The sequence below is a fragment of the Carcharhinus amblyrhynchos genome, chromosome 2 (assembly GCF_965287045.1).
Source record: "Carcharhinus amblyrhynchos chromosome 2, sCarAmb.v2.hapA, whole genome shotgun sequence".
Classification (NCBI taxonomy): Eukaryota; Metazoa; Chordata; class Chondrichthyes; order Carcharhiniformes; family Carcharhinidae; genus Carcharhinus; species Carcharhinus amblyrhynchos.
In genome coordinates this window covers 14209543-14224568 of record NC_137325.1, presented here as the reverse complement: position 1 = coordinate 14224568, position 15026 = coordinate 14209543, and the positions used below count along the sequence as shown (strand labels likewise).

Here is a 15026-nt window from a genome sequence, read left to right as displayed (position 1 = left end):
TTGTACTGCCCTGCTCATGAATCTTCTAACTTGGGACTGGATTTTCCTTTAAGAGATGTGGGCCATTTCTCAATGTTATGATCCTGCTTCCTGCCTGGCAGCACCCACCCATGTTACTTTCATTGCGAAATAGTGGGATGGTCTGGAATCAGAATGCCACCACACAAAGTAAAGCAAAGGGGAAAACGGACATGACTGGATGCCAAAGTGGGCAGCTTAGAAGGCCTGCCTCAATTCCTTAGGATACTGGCCAGTTCTGTACATCAGTGTTAGGCACCTGGCTTGCACCCTCATCCCCATTCACTTTCCATTCGGATGTTCATGCTGAAACCATTTCCTTCACCCTTTCAGGCAATTAATTCCAGATAATAACAAATATATTATTTTTAAAAAACAAACACAAGTTATATCCCCTCTGTTTTGCCAATTACCTTAAATCTAGGACCTTTGATTACCATCTCTCCTGCCACTGGAAACACTTCCTCCTTATTTATGCAATCAAAATCCTTCCTGAACATTTGAACAACTCTTAACTTCCCTTAAACTTCTCTGTTCTGAGAAGAATAATCTCAATGTTTTTAGTCTCTCCACCTAACTGAAGTCCTGCTTCTGCTGTGTTGTTCAAATAAATGTCCTCTCAGGCACTGACATGCATCCAGAAGTGTCCAGAATTGGAACACCTGGGGCCTAACCTGTAATTCATCAAGGTTTAGCAGGACCTCTTTGTTTTAACACACTTTGCCTCTATTAAGCCAAAGATCCATTTTGCTTTCTTTTAACACAACCTTATCAACTTGTCCTGCCACCTTCAAAGATTTGTTTACACACTCCCATGTGTTCCTGCTCCCCTTTAATATTGCACCATTTAGTTTATATTGTTTTCTTCATCCATCTATCAGTTTGCAACATTTCACGTCTGATTTGAAATCACATGCCACACACCTGACCATTTCATCAGTCTCCAAATGTTTATGTCTATACTCACTGTTTATTACATTTTCTAGTTTTGTGCCATTTGTAAACTTTGAAATTATGCCTCATATACCCAAGTCTAGGTTATTAATATATATTAAAAGGGGTAGTGTTACCAAAACTGGGGTACACCACGAAACATTTTCCTTTCCGAAAAGGTTCATTCACCACCACTGTCCCATAACAAATTCTGTTTTCACACATGTACTGCCCTTTAATCCCAGTTTCCTAACAAACCTATTATTTGTTATTTTATCAAACACCTTTTGAAAGCCCATCTACACAATATTAATAGCACCAGCTTAATCAACTTTCTGGATTACTTAGCAAAGAACTAAATAAAGCTAGTCCAACATATATAAAGACACAAGCCATCCCACACATTGAAAATAAAGTTTGGCCTGCACCTTTCTGCTGCAGTCATCCAATATATCAGATACACTTACCATGATGATCGATTATAGAATTAGACCTCAAGTGCTTATAAAAATCTAACCCAAGATCATTATTATTCAAAAACACAGAATCTCACTTTTTCTTTAGCTAGAAATATCAAACCCTAGAACCTCATGTGTTTGGATTCAGAGCAAATTTCCAAGCTCCTTTGAATTTTGCATTCAAAGAGCACAGTAATCAATTAATTACCATGCCTTATTCCACCAGACCAGTTGACTGATGCCAATCTACATTGAATGATGCATCATAGTTTAAGAACATAAGAACATAAGAAATAGGAGCAGGAGTAGGCCATCTAGCCCTTCGAGCCTGCCCCGCCATTCAATAAGATCATGGCTGATCTGTCCTGGCTCAGTTCCACATTCCCGCCCTCTCCCCATAACCCTTAATCCCCTCTCTTACCAAAACCTATCAACCCGCGTCTTAAAAATATTTAGCAAGGTAGCCTCCACCACTTCAACGGGCAGAGAATTCCAGAGATTCACCACCCTTTGAGTGAAGAAATTCCTCCTCAACTCCGTTCTAAACCACCCCCCCTTTATCTTGAGGCTGTGCCCCCTAGTCCTACTATCCTTTCTGAGTGGGAAGAGTCTCTCAATGCAAGTAAAAATTAGAGCATGAAGGATAATGAAGCACTTTAAAAGCTTGTGTTTGCAAAGCTAAACTTTCCAATGTTGTTATTAGCATATCTTCATGCTCATACCATTTTTTTACCCCTTGGGGAACAATGGAGGAAGGGGTGGAATGATTTCCCAGCTAATTATCAGCCTGTTGAACCGCACTGCATGCTCCTTCTGTGGCTAACTCGTCCTCGCGTTGAACTCATACTTAGACATTCTGGTCCGGCGGTAGAGACATCACCACTGCACCACAAGGCCTAACTTTCCAATGACAAAGCAAGGGCAACAACTTGCATTTATAGGACCTTTAATTCACAAAATGTCCAAATGTGTTATCAGAAGCATAATCATGTGTAAATGGGGACAGGTCAAGGAAGAGATATTAGGTTGGGTAGACCTTGGTCAAAGGAATGGTTTTAACGAGACTTTAAAAAAAAGACTTGGGAGCTGGAAAGTTAAACTTGGGGTCATTCTAAACTACACCTGCTGTGTCTTAACTTGCACCATGTTCTGTTCATCTATCACCACTGTGTTCGCTGGTTTACATTTATTCCTGATCGAGCAATGTCTTGATATTAAAATTTGCATCCTTCTTTCCAAATCCCTCCACGGACTTACCCATCCCAATCGCTGGTCTCCAATACCACAACCTATTTATGCTTCTCTAATTCTGGCCTTTTGGGCATCCTCAATTTTAATTGCTCCACTAGCATAAGCCCTAAACTTTGGATTTCCCTCTACCTCTGGATCTCACTTTTTTCCTTTCAAATATTCGTTAATGATGCCTTCAGTCTTCACAATATTTAGTTGGAGAAAATTCCTGCTCGAATATTGGACGTCAACTTCATTACATTTTGAAATAACAGGATTACCATTTACATGACATAGCAAGATAGCAGAGTGGTTAGCGCTGTTGCCTCACAGTTCCAGGGACCTGGATTTGATTCCCGACTTGGGTCACTGTCTGTGTGGAGTTCGCACATTCTCCCTGTGTCTGCATGTGTTTCCTCCGGTTTTCCTCCCACCGTCCAAAATTATGCAGGTTAGATTGATTGGCCATGCTAAATTGCCCCTTAGTATCCCGGGATGCGTAGATCAGAGGGATTAGCCAGGTAAATGTATGCAGTGATGGGGGTAGGACCTGGGTTGGATTGTTGTTAGTGCAGACTTGATGGGCCAAATGGCCTCCTTCTGTACTGTAGGGCTTCTATGATAATACATGAATGCAAAATATCTATCTGGCAAGAGCACCTAACACGTTATAATATTCATGAAATCTAACTTACTAACAAGGGGCAGTGGAGGGATGAATGAGATGGTTGTGGGATGCAGCTCTGGCTGCAAATTTATCACCAGGAGTGTTGTATAATATTTTGATGAAGTTCTTCATTCAACAAGCTATAAACTGATAATTACCAAAATCAAAGATGCTCTACCTCAGCAGTAATTGTTAACATTCTTACCCAGGGCTGCTGACTCAATTACACTGCTAACCTTCCCTTTCTCTAAGTCCTGAAGCCACAATCTATGTGATTTTCAGCATACCTGCCAATTAAAACATCGTGTTGAAGGAACACTGCAAAACAAACAACCATAAGTGGTAGCATTAGTGAATCAATCAAAAGCCTTTCATCAAATGGAAGGAACGTTAACTCAAAATCACCTAACTGCACTGCACAGGGTGAATTTGGAGAGCTGTTTTTGTAAAAAGGTCAAGTAGATTTGTAAGAGCATTGTAATGTCAGCTACAGCTCGTGGTCTGCGTAGTATTTTAATTCAAACTCTAAAAGATCTTTTCTTCGACATGCGTGCACGTAAAATGAAGTAGATCCGTCTGGCAGTTACACTTTCATTCGATATCTAACTTATAACAAGGGGTAGCGGAGGGATGAGTGAAATCGTTGTGGGACGGAGGTCTGGCTGCAAGTTGATCGCCAAGAATGGTAACAATTTACTTGTTGTAAGGTATTTTGATATTTTATGTAGTTCTGTGATGCTGTAAAGCTTTCCTTTGTTTCTATTTAACTTGCATTATCTGTATCCTTGAGTTAACATGTGACCAGTTGTGAAGTGGACCAATGTCCTTAGCTCTGAACTGTGTATGGTCGGAATATGAAGTGTGAAGGACATCAAATGAAGGTTTCTGATCAAAGACATCAGCGCTGTGGTTTATATGGAGCTTTTTAGGGGAGGCGATGGCCTAATGACATTAATCCAGAAACTTAGAGTCATAGAGGTTTACAGCATGGAAACAGGCCCTTCGGCCCAACTTGTCCATGCCATCCTTTTTTTTTAAACCCCCTAAGCTAATCCCAATTGCCCACATCCCAGTATATCCATCTAAAAGATAAAATTGTACCCGCCTCAACTACTACCTCTGGCAGCTTGTTCCAGACACTCACCACCCTCAGTGAAAAAACTGCCCCTCTGGACACTCTTCTATCTCTCCCCTCTCACCCTAAGCCTTAGTTTTAGATTTCCCCACCTTTGGGAAAAGATATTGACTATCTAGCTGATCTGTGTCCCTCATTATTTTGTAGACCTCTATAAGGTCATTCCTCAGCCTCCTACGCTCCAGAGAAAAAGTCCTAGTTTATCCAGCCTCTCCTTATAACTCAAACCATCAAGTCCTGGTAGCGACCTAGTAAATCTTTTCTGCATTCTTTCCAGTTTAATAATATCCTTTCTATTACAGGGTGATCAGAACAGCACACAGTATTCCAAGTGTGGCCCTACCAATGTCTTGTACAACTTCAACAAGACGCCCAACTCCTGTATTCAATGTTCTGACCAATGAAACCAAGCATGCTGAATGCCTTCTTCACCACTCCGTCCACCTGTGACTCCACTTTCAAGAAGCTATGAACATGTACCCCTAGATCTCTTTGTCCTGTAACTCTCCCCAGCATCCTACCATTAACTGAGTAAGTCCTGCCCTGGTTCAGTCTACCAATACATTACCTTGCATTTGTCTAAATTAAACTCCATCTGCCATTCATCAGCCCACTGGCCCAATTGATCAAGACCCTGTTGCAATTGGAGATAATTTTCTTCACTAACTCAGCTAATGTTCTGTGGACCTGGATTCGAAAGGTGGTTCCAGAGATTACAATGATAGATCGGACAAGGCAATGGGGGACTTGAAAACAAGGAAGATGATTTGAAATTGAGGTGTTATCAGATCAGAATCAAATGTAGGTCAGTAAGGATAGGGGCAGTGTGCAAACAAAATATGTTGCAAGTTACAGGTATCATAGTTTGGGGTGAGCACAGATTTATGAAATGTGGAAGATGGGCGGACAGACAGAACAGCATAAGAACATAAGAACTAGGAACAGGAATAGGCCATTTGGCTCCTCAAGCCTACTCTGCCATTCAATAAGGTCATGGCTAATCTTTTTGTGGACTGAGCTCCACTTACCTGCGCGCTCACCATAACCCTTAATTCCTTTACTGTTCAAAAATTTATCTATCCTTGCCTTGAAAACATTCAATGAGGTAGCCTCAACTGCTTCACTGGGCAGGAAATTCCACAGATTCACAACCCTTTGGGTGAAGAAGTTCCTCCTCAATAGCATTGGAATAGTCAAGTCTAGAGGTAACAAAGGATAAGGGTTTCAGCAACAAATGAGCTGAGGCAGGGTTGGTGTTGGTCATTATAATGGAGGTAGAAATAGACAGTCATGATGGTTGAATACGTGGTTGGATTTTTGACTTGGATTCAAAATGTTCATTAAAATTGTGGGCAATCTGGTTCGGCTTCAGAGAAGAGATGGAAGTGTTAGTCAGGGAATGGAACAAGTGGTGGGAACCAAAGACGATTGCTTCAGTCTTGCCAATAATCAATGGAAGGAATCTTCTACTCAAACAATATTGGATGACAAACAAGTCTGACAAAACAGAAGTACTGAGGGTGCCAAGGGAGATGGTGATGAGGTATAGTGGAGTGTCACCAATGTACACATGAAACCTGATGTTCTGTTTTTGGCTGATATCGCTGAGGGGAAGAAGTTAGATGAGAATTAGAAGGGCCAAGGATAGATACTTGGGAGACTCCAGAGTAATGGCTCAGGATAGGAAAGATACTTCACTTCAGATGATTTTTTAAGCTATTCAATATGTAAGAATGAAATTTTCACTGAGTTGAACAATGGACGAGCGGCTTGGGAGGGCAACGGCGTGTTCAACCATATCAAAGACAACAGAGAGACTCAATGACAAAAAATAATTCATGCATCAAGGACAGAGGAGCTAATTTGTGACTTTTATTCAGGAACAGAAACCTGATTGAAGAGCTATGAACATGTGGTTACAATTTAAGATGTAATTTGGTTTGATTTGATTAATTGTCACATTATTAAAATACAGTGAAAAGTATTGCTTCTGGTACACTACACAGACAAAGCATACCATTCATAGAGTACATAGGAGAGAAGGAAAGGAGAAGGTGCAGATTGTAGTGTTACAGTCATAGCTAGGTTGCTAAGAAAGATCAACTTAACATAAGGAAGGTCCATTCAAAAATCTGATGGCAGCGGGGAAGAAGCTGTTCTTCAGTCAGTTACATAGAACATAACAGCGCAGAACAGGCCCTTCAGCCCTCAATGTTGCGCCGACCAATTAAGGAAAAAGCAATGACCCTCTAACCTAAACCAATCCCTTTCCATCCATAAACCTATCCACGGACCTCTTAAACACCCCCAAACTTGGCGCATCTACAACTGCAGCAGGCAGGGCATTCCATTCCCTCACCACCCTCTGGGTAAAGAACCTACATCTGACATCCGTCCTATAACTATCACCCCTTAATTTAAAGCTATGTCCCCTTGTGCTAGCTCTCTCCATCCGAGGAAAAAGGCTATCATTGTCCACCCTATCTAAACCTCTAATCATCTTGTACGTTTCAATAAGGTCTCCTCTTAGCTGCCTTCTTTCTAATGAAAACAACCTCAAATCCCTCAGTCTCTCCTCATAGGACCTTCCCTCCATACCAGGCAACATCCTGGTAAACCTCCTCTGCACCCTCTCCAATGCCTCCACATCCTTCCTATAATGTGGGGACCAGAACTGTACACAATACTCCAAGTGCGGCCGCACCAGAGTTTTGTACAGTTGCAACATGATGTTGCGGCTCTGAAATTCAATCCCCCTACCAATAAACGCCAAGACACCGTATGCCTTCCTAACAACCTTATCAACTTGATTTCCAACTTTCAGGGGTCTATGCACATATACACCTAGATCCCTCTGTTCGTCAACACTATTCAGAGTCCTACCGTTAGCCCTATACTCTACACATTTGTTATTCCTGCCGGAGTGAATTACCTCACACTTTTCCGCATTAAACTCCATCCGCCACCTCTCGGCCCAGCTCTGCAACTTGTCCAAGTCTCTCTGTAAACTATGACACCCCTCTTCACTATCTACCACTCCTCCGACTTTGGTGTCATCAGCAAATTTACTAATCCATCCTTCTATACCCTCATCCAGATCATTTATAAAAATTACAAACAGCAGTGGCCCCAAAACAGATCCCTGAGGCACACCACTTGTAACCGAACTCCATGACGAATACTTTCTATCAACCACCACCCTCTGTCTTCTATCAGCTAGCCAATTCCTGATCCAAATAACTAAATCACCCTCAATCCCATACATCTGCATTTTCTGCAGAAGCCTTCCATGGTGAACCTTATCAAATGCCTTACTAAAGTCCATATATACCACGTCAACTGCCTTACCCCCATCCACCTCTTTGGTCACTTTTTCAAAAAAACTCAATAAGGTTAGTAAGGCACGACCTACCCTTCACAAAACCGTGCTGACTATCTCCAATCAATTCATTACTCTCTAAATAACTATGAATCCTATCCCTAATAATTTTTTCTAATACTTTGCCCACAACAGAAGTAAGACTCACCGGTCTATAGTTCCCGGGAAAGTCTCTATTCCCCTTCTTAAGCAATGGGACAACATTCGCTATCCTCCGGTCTTCTGGCACTATACCTGTGACCAATGACGACCTGAAGATCAGAGCCAGAGGTTCTGCAATCACCTCTCTTGCCTCCCAGAGAATCCTAGGGTAAATCCCGTCCGGCCCAGGGGACTTATCTATTTTCAAACCCTCGAGAATATCTAGCACATCCTCCTTATCTACTTCAATACTATCCAGTTTACAACCCTGTAACCCAGTGTTCTCCACAACTACATTTATGTCTCCCTGCGTGAATACCGAAGAGAAATATTTGTTCAGTGCCTCTCCAATCTCTTCCGGTTCCACACATAACTTCCCACTGCTGTCTCTGACTGGCCCTAATCTTGCCCTAGCCAATCTTCTATTCTTAACATATCTAAAGAAAGCCTTAGGATACTCCTTAATCCTATCAGCCAGAGTCTTCTCATGTCCTCTTTTAGCTTTTCTTAACTCACTCTAACTCCCTCCTGGCTAATCTATAGCTTTCCAGTGCACTACCTGAGCCCTCAATCCTCATCCTGACATAAGCCTCCTTTTTCCTTTTAACCAGCGAATCAATTTTTTTAGTGCACCACGGTTCCCTTGCTCGACCATTTCCTCCTTGCCTGACAGGGACATACTTATCAAGGACTCGCAGTAGCTGCTCCTCGAATAAACTCCACATTTCGGATGTTCCCAGCCCCTGTAGTTTCCTAGTCCAACCTATGCTCCCTAATTCTCTCCTAATCGCCTCATAATTACCCTTCCCCCAGCTATAACTGCTGCCCCTAGGTTCATGCCTACACCCTTTCCATCACTAAGGTGAACGTAACCGAATTGTGGCCACTATCACCAAAATGCTCACCAACTTCCAAGTCTAACATCTGGTCTGGCTCATTTCCCAGCACCAAATCCAATATAGCCTCACCTCTAGTTGGCCTATCTACATACTGAGTCAAAAAACCATCCTGCACACTGTGTAAAAACTGACCCCTCTAACGAGCTAGAGCTATAGCTATTCCGATCAATATTAGTAAAGTTAAAGTCTCCCATAACAATTACCCTATTACTTTCACTCCTGTCCAGGATCGTCTCTGCAATTCTTTCCTCTACCTCTCTAGAACTTTTAGGAGGTCTATAAAAGACTTCCAACAGGGTGACCTCTCCTCTCCCATTTCTAATCTCAGCCCATACTACCTCAACAGACAAGTCCTCATCAAACTTCTTTTCTGTCACTGTGATACAGTCCTTGACTAATAATGCCACTCCTCCCCCCCTCTACCTCCTTCTCTACTCCGACTGAAGCATTTGAACCCCGGAACCTGCAACAACCATTCCTGTCCCTGCTCTATCCATGTCTCTGAAATGGCCACAACATCAAAGTTCCAGGTACTGATCCACGCTGCAAGTTCACCCACCTTATTGCGAATACTCCTTGCATTAAAGTATACGCATTTCAAACCATGCTCTACTCCACCCCCACGATGCTGTGCTTTACAGTCCTCATCTATGACCCCCTCAATCTCATCCCTGCTACTCAGGATCCCACCCCCCCCGCCCGAATCAGTTTAAACCCCCCTGCATAGCCTTTGCAAATTTTCCCCCCAAGATATTGGTTCCCCTCTGATTCAGGTGTAGACCATCTCTCTTGTAGAGGTCCCACCTACCCCAGAATGAGCCCCAATTGTTCAAGAACCTGAACCCCTCCCTCCTGCACCATCCCCTCAGCCATGAGTTCAAACTTTTCCTCTCTCTGTTCTTCTCTAAACTATCCTGTGGCACAGGCAAGAGTCCCGAGATAACCACTCTGTTTGATTTGGCCCTAAGTTTCCACCCCAACTCCATAAATTTCTGTTTAATATCCCCTTCCCTTATCCTCCCTTGGCACATGACCTCAGATTTTTGTATCTTCTTCCTGACAGAAGAAGGTGGAACAGAGTATGTCCAGGGTGTGTGGGGTCCTTAATTATGCTGGCTGGTTTTCTGAGGCAGCAGGAAATGTAAACTGAGTCAATAGACAGAAGGCTAGTTTGCGTAACCATTAACATTTTTTATAGATTAACTGATTTATCAGATAATCAACTGTTTATGCACCTTGGAAGCTAAAAGGGAAATGCAGTACTTAAGGAGTTTAATGATATTATTTTCTCTTTCATTGAATGATGGAACAATAGATGGGATTGTAGGCCCTATCATATGATTAGTACATCTACGTGATTTTGAACAAGATAGTCTAACTTCTCAAACTCATCTATTGTAACAGGACTCAAGTGTTTAATTGCAGACAATTGAAAGGTAGTACATTTTGGTAGGATGAAGAAGAACGTCATTTATTACTTAGAAGTTACAAGTCCATCAGGGGTACATAGGAATCAGAATACAAACACATCAATCATTAGATATTGTGTCGCAGATTAGCAAAGCCATTAAAAAGCAAACCAAGCAATAGGTTTAATTTCTAGAGGGATAGAATTTAAAAGTATTAAAGTTATGCTAAACCTTGGTTGTACCACACTTGAAAGAGTACTGCATGCAGTTCTGGTCACCATATTATCAAAAGAATACAGAGGCACTATTGAGGGTGCAGAGAAGATTTACAAGGATGATACTAGAAATGTGTTGGGATACACCTCAGGAAAGGATTTACAGGCTTTTCTCTCAGGAGAAAAAGGCAGTTGAAGAGAGACCTAATAGAGACATTTAAAAATATAGAAGGCATGACTGACTGGATAGAGACAGAATGTTTTCTCTTGTGGGAAACAGCATAGAAGTTATTAATATAAGATAGTCACCAAGAAATCCAATAGGGAATTCAGAAGAAATTTATTTACCTAAGAAGTGGTGAGCAGCACGGTTTCATTAAAGGGAAGTCGTGTCTGACAAATTTACTGGAGTTCTATGAGGATGTGTCTAGGGCAGTGGATAGAGGAGAGCCGGTGGATGTGGTCTTTCCAGATGGCGTTTGACAAAGTGCCTCACAAGAGGTTATTGCAGAAGGTCGAGAGACATGGAGTTGGGGGTAAGGTGTTAGCGTGGATAGAGGATTGGTTGTCAAATAGGAGGCAGAGAGTGGGGGTCAACGGGTGCTATTCGGATTGGCGGATGGTGACTAGTGGAGTGCCCCAGGGGTCGGTGCTGGGGCCTCAGCTTTTTACCATTTATATAGATGATCTGGAGGAGGGAACCGAGTGTAGAGTGTTGAAATTTGCTGATGACACCAAGATTGGGGGAACGGCAAATTGTGCGGAGGGTGTGGAGAGTCTGCAGAAGGATCTAGATAGGCTGGGCGAATGGGCCAGGAAATGGCAAATGGAATTTAATGTTGGCACGTGTGAGGTGGTCCACTTTGGTAGGAATAATGGTAGGAAGGACTATTACTTACGGGGCGAAAAACTGCAGCAGGCGACGGTGCAGAGGGACCTCGGGGTCCTTGTGCATGAGTCGCAAAAACCCAGCTTGCAGGTGCAGCAGGTGGTCAGGAAGGCGAATGGGATGCTGGCCTTCATAGCGAGGGGGATTGAATATAAAAGTAGGGAGGTCTTGCTGCAGCTGTATAGGGCATTGGTGAGGCCGCAACTGGAGTACTGTGTGCAGTTTTGGGCGCCGCACCTGCGCAAAGATATTTTGGCCTTGGAGGGAGTGCAGAGGAGGTTTACTAGGCTGATACCGGAGTTGAGGGGGTTGAGCTATGAGGAGAGGCTGAATAAACTAGGCTTGTACTCGTTAGAGTTTAGAAGAATGAGGGGAGATCTCATTGAGACGTATAAGATGATGAATGGGATGGATAGGATAGAGGTGGAAAGACTCTTCCCGCTCAAAAAAGACAGTAGGACTAGGGGGCACAGCCTCAAGATAAAAGGGGGGCGGTTTAGAACGGAGTTGAGGAGGAACTTCTTCACTCAAAGGGTGGTGAATCTCTGGAATTCTCTGCCCGTTGAAGTGGTGGAGGCTGCCTCGCTAAATATTTTTAAGACGCGGGTTGATGGGTTTTTGATAAGAGAGGGGATTAAAGGTTATGGGGAGAGGGCGGGAAAGTGGAACTGAGCAGCGACAGATCAGCCATGATCTTGTTGAATGGCGGGGCAGGCTCGAAGGGCTGGATGGCCTACTCCTGCTCCTATTTCTTATGTTTTTATGAGTATGAGAAACTTACCACCCCAGGAGATTGTTGAATCGAATAGTATAAATGTAATTATGGGAGAAAATAACAAGCATCTGAGGGAGAAGAGAATGGAGGGTTATGATGGATTTAGATCAAAAAAGATGGGAGGAGGCTCACGTGGAGCATAAACACCAAGATGGACTGATTGGGGTGAATAGCTTGTTTCTGTGACATATATCCTGTATAATTCCCTATAGTGTGATTTTAAATGGTTCAAGAACTTGATAATGTGCAGTGCAATTCTCAGATTTATGAAGCACTTCTCTCTCTCTGGGGTTGTTGCTTATCTGATTGTGTGGAATGGTGTGCAAAGTATCTCCCAAATCCACAGACATGTGTAACAACAGAACCAAGTGATAATGCAGAACATGACTTGGCACAAAAGGTTTGTCGTGTTGAAAATTCTTTTCTGCAACCAAGATGATTTATCTGAACTTCACTGAAAAACACACAGATTCAAAGCAAGGCAGGAAACAGGATAAATACAGTCAAAACCAGCCAGTTGAGTCTGCACTCTCTCACCTCATAGCCCTTTTGCAAGAGGAATTCGGCCAAGTACGAGCCATCCTGGAGGAGACAAAAACAAAAACAAAGGTTAGAAACTTGTATTTCTGTTCAAAATTACAAATTAAATTAAAATTTAAGATGCAATTTTTATTGCTGAACCAATCAAAAAAGACAAATTAAACCAGGCTGGTTGGCACCCTTCATAATGATTGAACAGTCTGTCTGCCTTATTTGTTGGAACCTAAAGAGGGGTGCTGCCTGTTATTGGAATCTTTCCCACAATTGTAGCTCCAAATTACCCTCCCAGTCAAAGGTGTAATGGCTTGCAAGCAGCATGAAGATTGCCAGTTAACTGCTGGTAGGCTGTATACTTTCATTTGCCTCATCTTTAGCAATATTCCTATATTCCTAAGCACAAATTGATAAAATGCACCTAAACTCTACACTTAGTTAAGTGAGCTTTGGCCCGAGAGGAAGAACATGCATATTCCATAACAGACAAAATGTAATTCCCTGGCCTTGATTTTAACCCCACAGCTGACATCCAGGAATGAATCAGGCCGAGGGATTAAAATGACAGAAATAGTGATCCCACCTTTAAACTACCGTCATACTAATCATGGTATCAGGGCTCTCAAGGCTCCCACAATGGAGAGTCAGAACATAAGAACATAAGAAATAGGAGCAGGAGTAGGCCATCTAGCCCTTCGAGCCTGCCCCGCCATTCAATAAGATCATGGCTGATCTGTCGTGGCTCAGTTCCACTTTCCCGCCCTCTCCCCATAACCCTTAATCCCCTCTCTTATCAAAAACCCATCAAACCGCGTCTTAAAAATATCTAGCGAGGCAGCCTCCACCACTTCAACGGGCAGAGAATTCCAGAGATTCACCACCCTTTGAGTGAAGAAGTTCCTCCTCAACTCCGTTCTAAACCGCCCCCGCTTTATCTTGAGGCTGTGCCCCCAAGTCCTACTGTCTTTTTTGAGCGGGAAGAGTCTCTCCACCTCTATCCTATCCATCCCATTCATCATCTTATACGTCTCAATGAGATCTCCCCTCATTCTTCTAAACTCTAACGAGTACAAGCCTAGTTTATTCAGCCTCTCCTCATAGCTCAACCCCCTCAACTCCGGTATCAGCCTAGTAAACCTCCTCTGCACTCCCTTCAAGGCCAAAATATCTTTGCGCAGGTGCGGCGCCCAAAACTGCACACAGTCCTCCAGCTGCGGCCTCACCAATGCCCTATACAGCTGCAGCAAGACCTCGCTACTTTTATATTCAATCCCCCTCGCTATGAAGGCCAGCATCCCATTCGCCTTCCTGACCACATGCTGCACCTGCAAGCTGGGTTTTTGCGACTCATGCACAAAGACCCCGAGGTCCCTTTGCACCGTCGCCTGCTGCAGTTTTTCGCCACGTAAGTAATAGTCCTTCCTACCATTATTCCTACCAAAGTGGACCACCTCACACTTGCCAACATTAAATTCCATTTGCCATTTCCTGGCCCATTCGCCCAGCCTATCTAGATCCTTCTGCAGACTCTCCACACCCTCCGCACAATTTGCCGTTCCCCCAATCTTGGTGTCATCAGCAAATTTCGACACCATACACTCGGTTCCCTCCTCCAGATCATCTATATAAATGGTAAAAAGCTAAGGCCCCAGCACCGACCCCTGGGGCACTCCACTAGTCACCATCCGCCAATCTGAATAGCACCCGTTGACCCCCACTCTCTGCCTCCTATTTGACAACCAATCCTCTATCCACGCTAACACCCTACCCCCAACTCCATGTCCCTCGACCTTCTGCAATAACCTCTTGTGAGGTACTTTGTCAAACGCCTTCTGAAAATCCAGAAAGACCACATCCACCGGCTCTCCTCTATCCACCGCCCTAGACACATCCTCATAGAACTCCAGTAAATTTGTCAGACACGACTTCCCTTTAATGAAACTGTGCTGCGTCTGCTCTATCAAGCAATTCCCTTCAAGATGCCTCGCAATTTCCTCCTTAATGACGGATTCTAACATTTTACCTACCACAGACGTTAAACTAACCGGCCTATAATTCCCCGCATTTTGCCTGGCACCCTTCTTAAACAACGGCGTAACATTAGCCGTTTTCCAATCCTCCGGCACTTCCCCGGAATCCAGCGACGTCTGGAAAATGACCACCAAGGCATCCACTATCACCTCCGCCATTTCTTTCAGAACCCTCGGATGCATTCCATCCGGTCCTGGGGACTTGTCCACAATCAGCCCCTCCAGTCTGTCGAGCACCGCCTCTCTAGTAACAGTAATGTCATTAAGACCCTCCAGTCCCACCACCTTTCCATCGCTAACACCCGGCAAATTAT

General features: G+C 43.5%; 1 protein-coding gene across 1 annotated transcript in view; it reads right to left on the bottom strand.

Moving 5' to 3' along the window:
- Positions 1 to 15026, bottom strand: part of gmds (GDP-mannose 4,6-dehydratase) — a 544463-nt gene that overhangs the window by 443562 nt on the left and 85875 nt on the right. The window contains exon 2 of the mRNA XM_080202776.1: positions 12686 to 12730. Coding sequence (XP_080058902.1) covers positions 12686 to 12730 — 45 coding nt within the window. The remainder of the gene's footprint in view (positions 1 to 12685; positions 12731 to 15026) is intronic.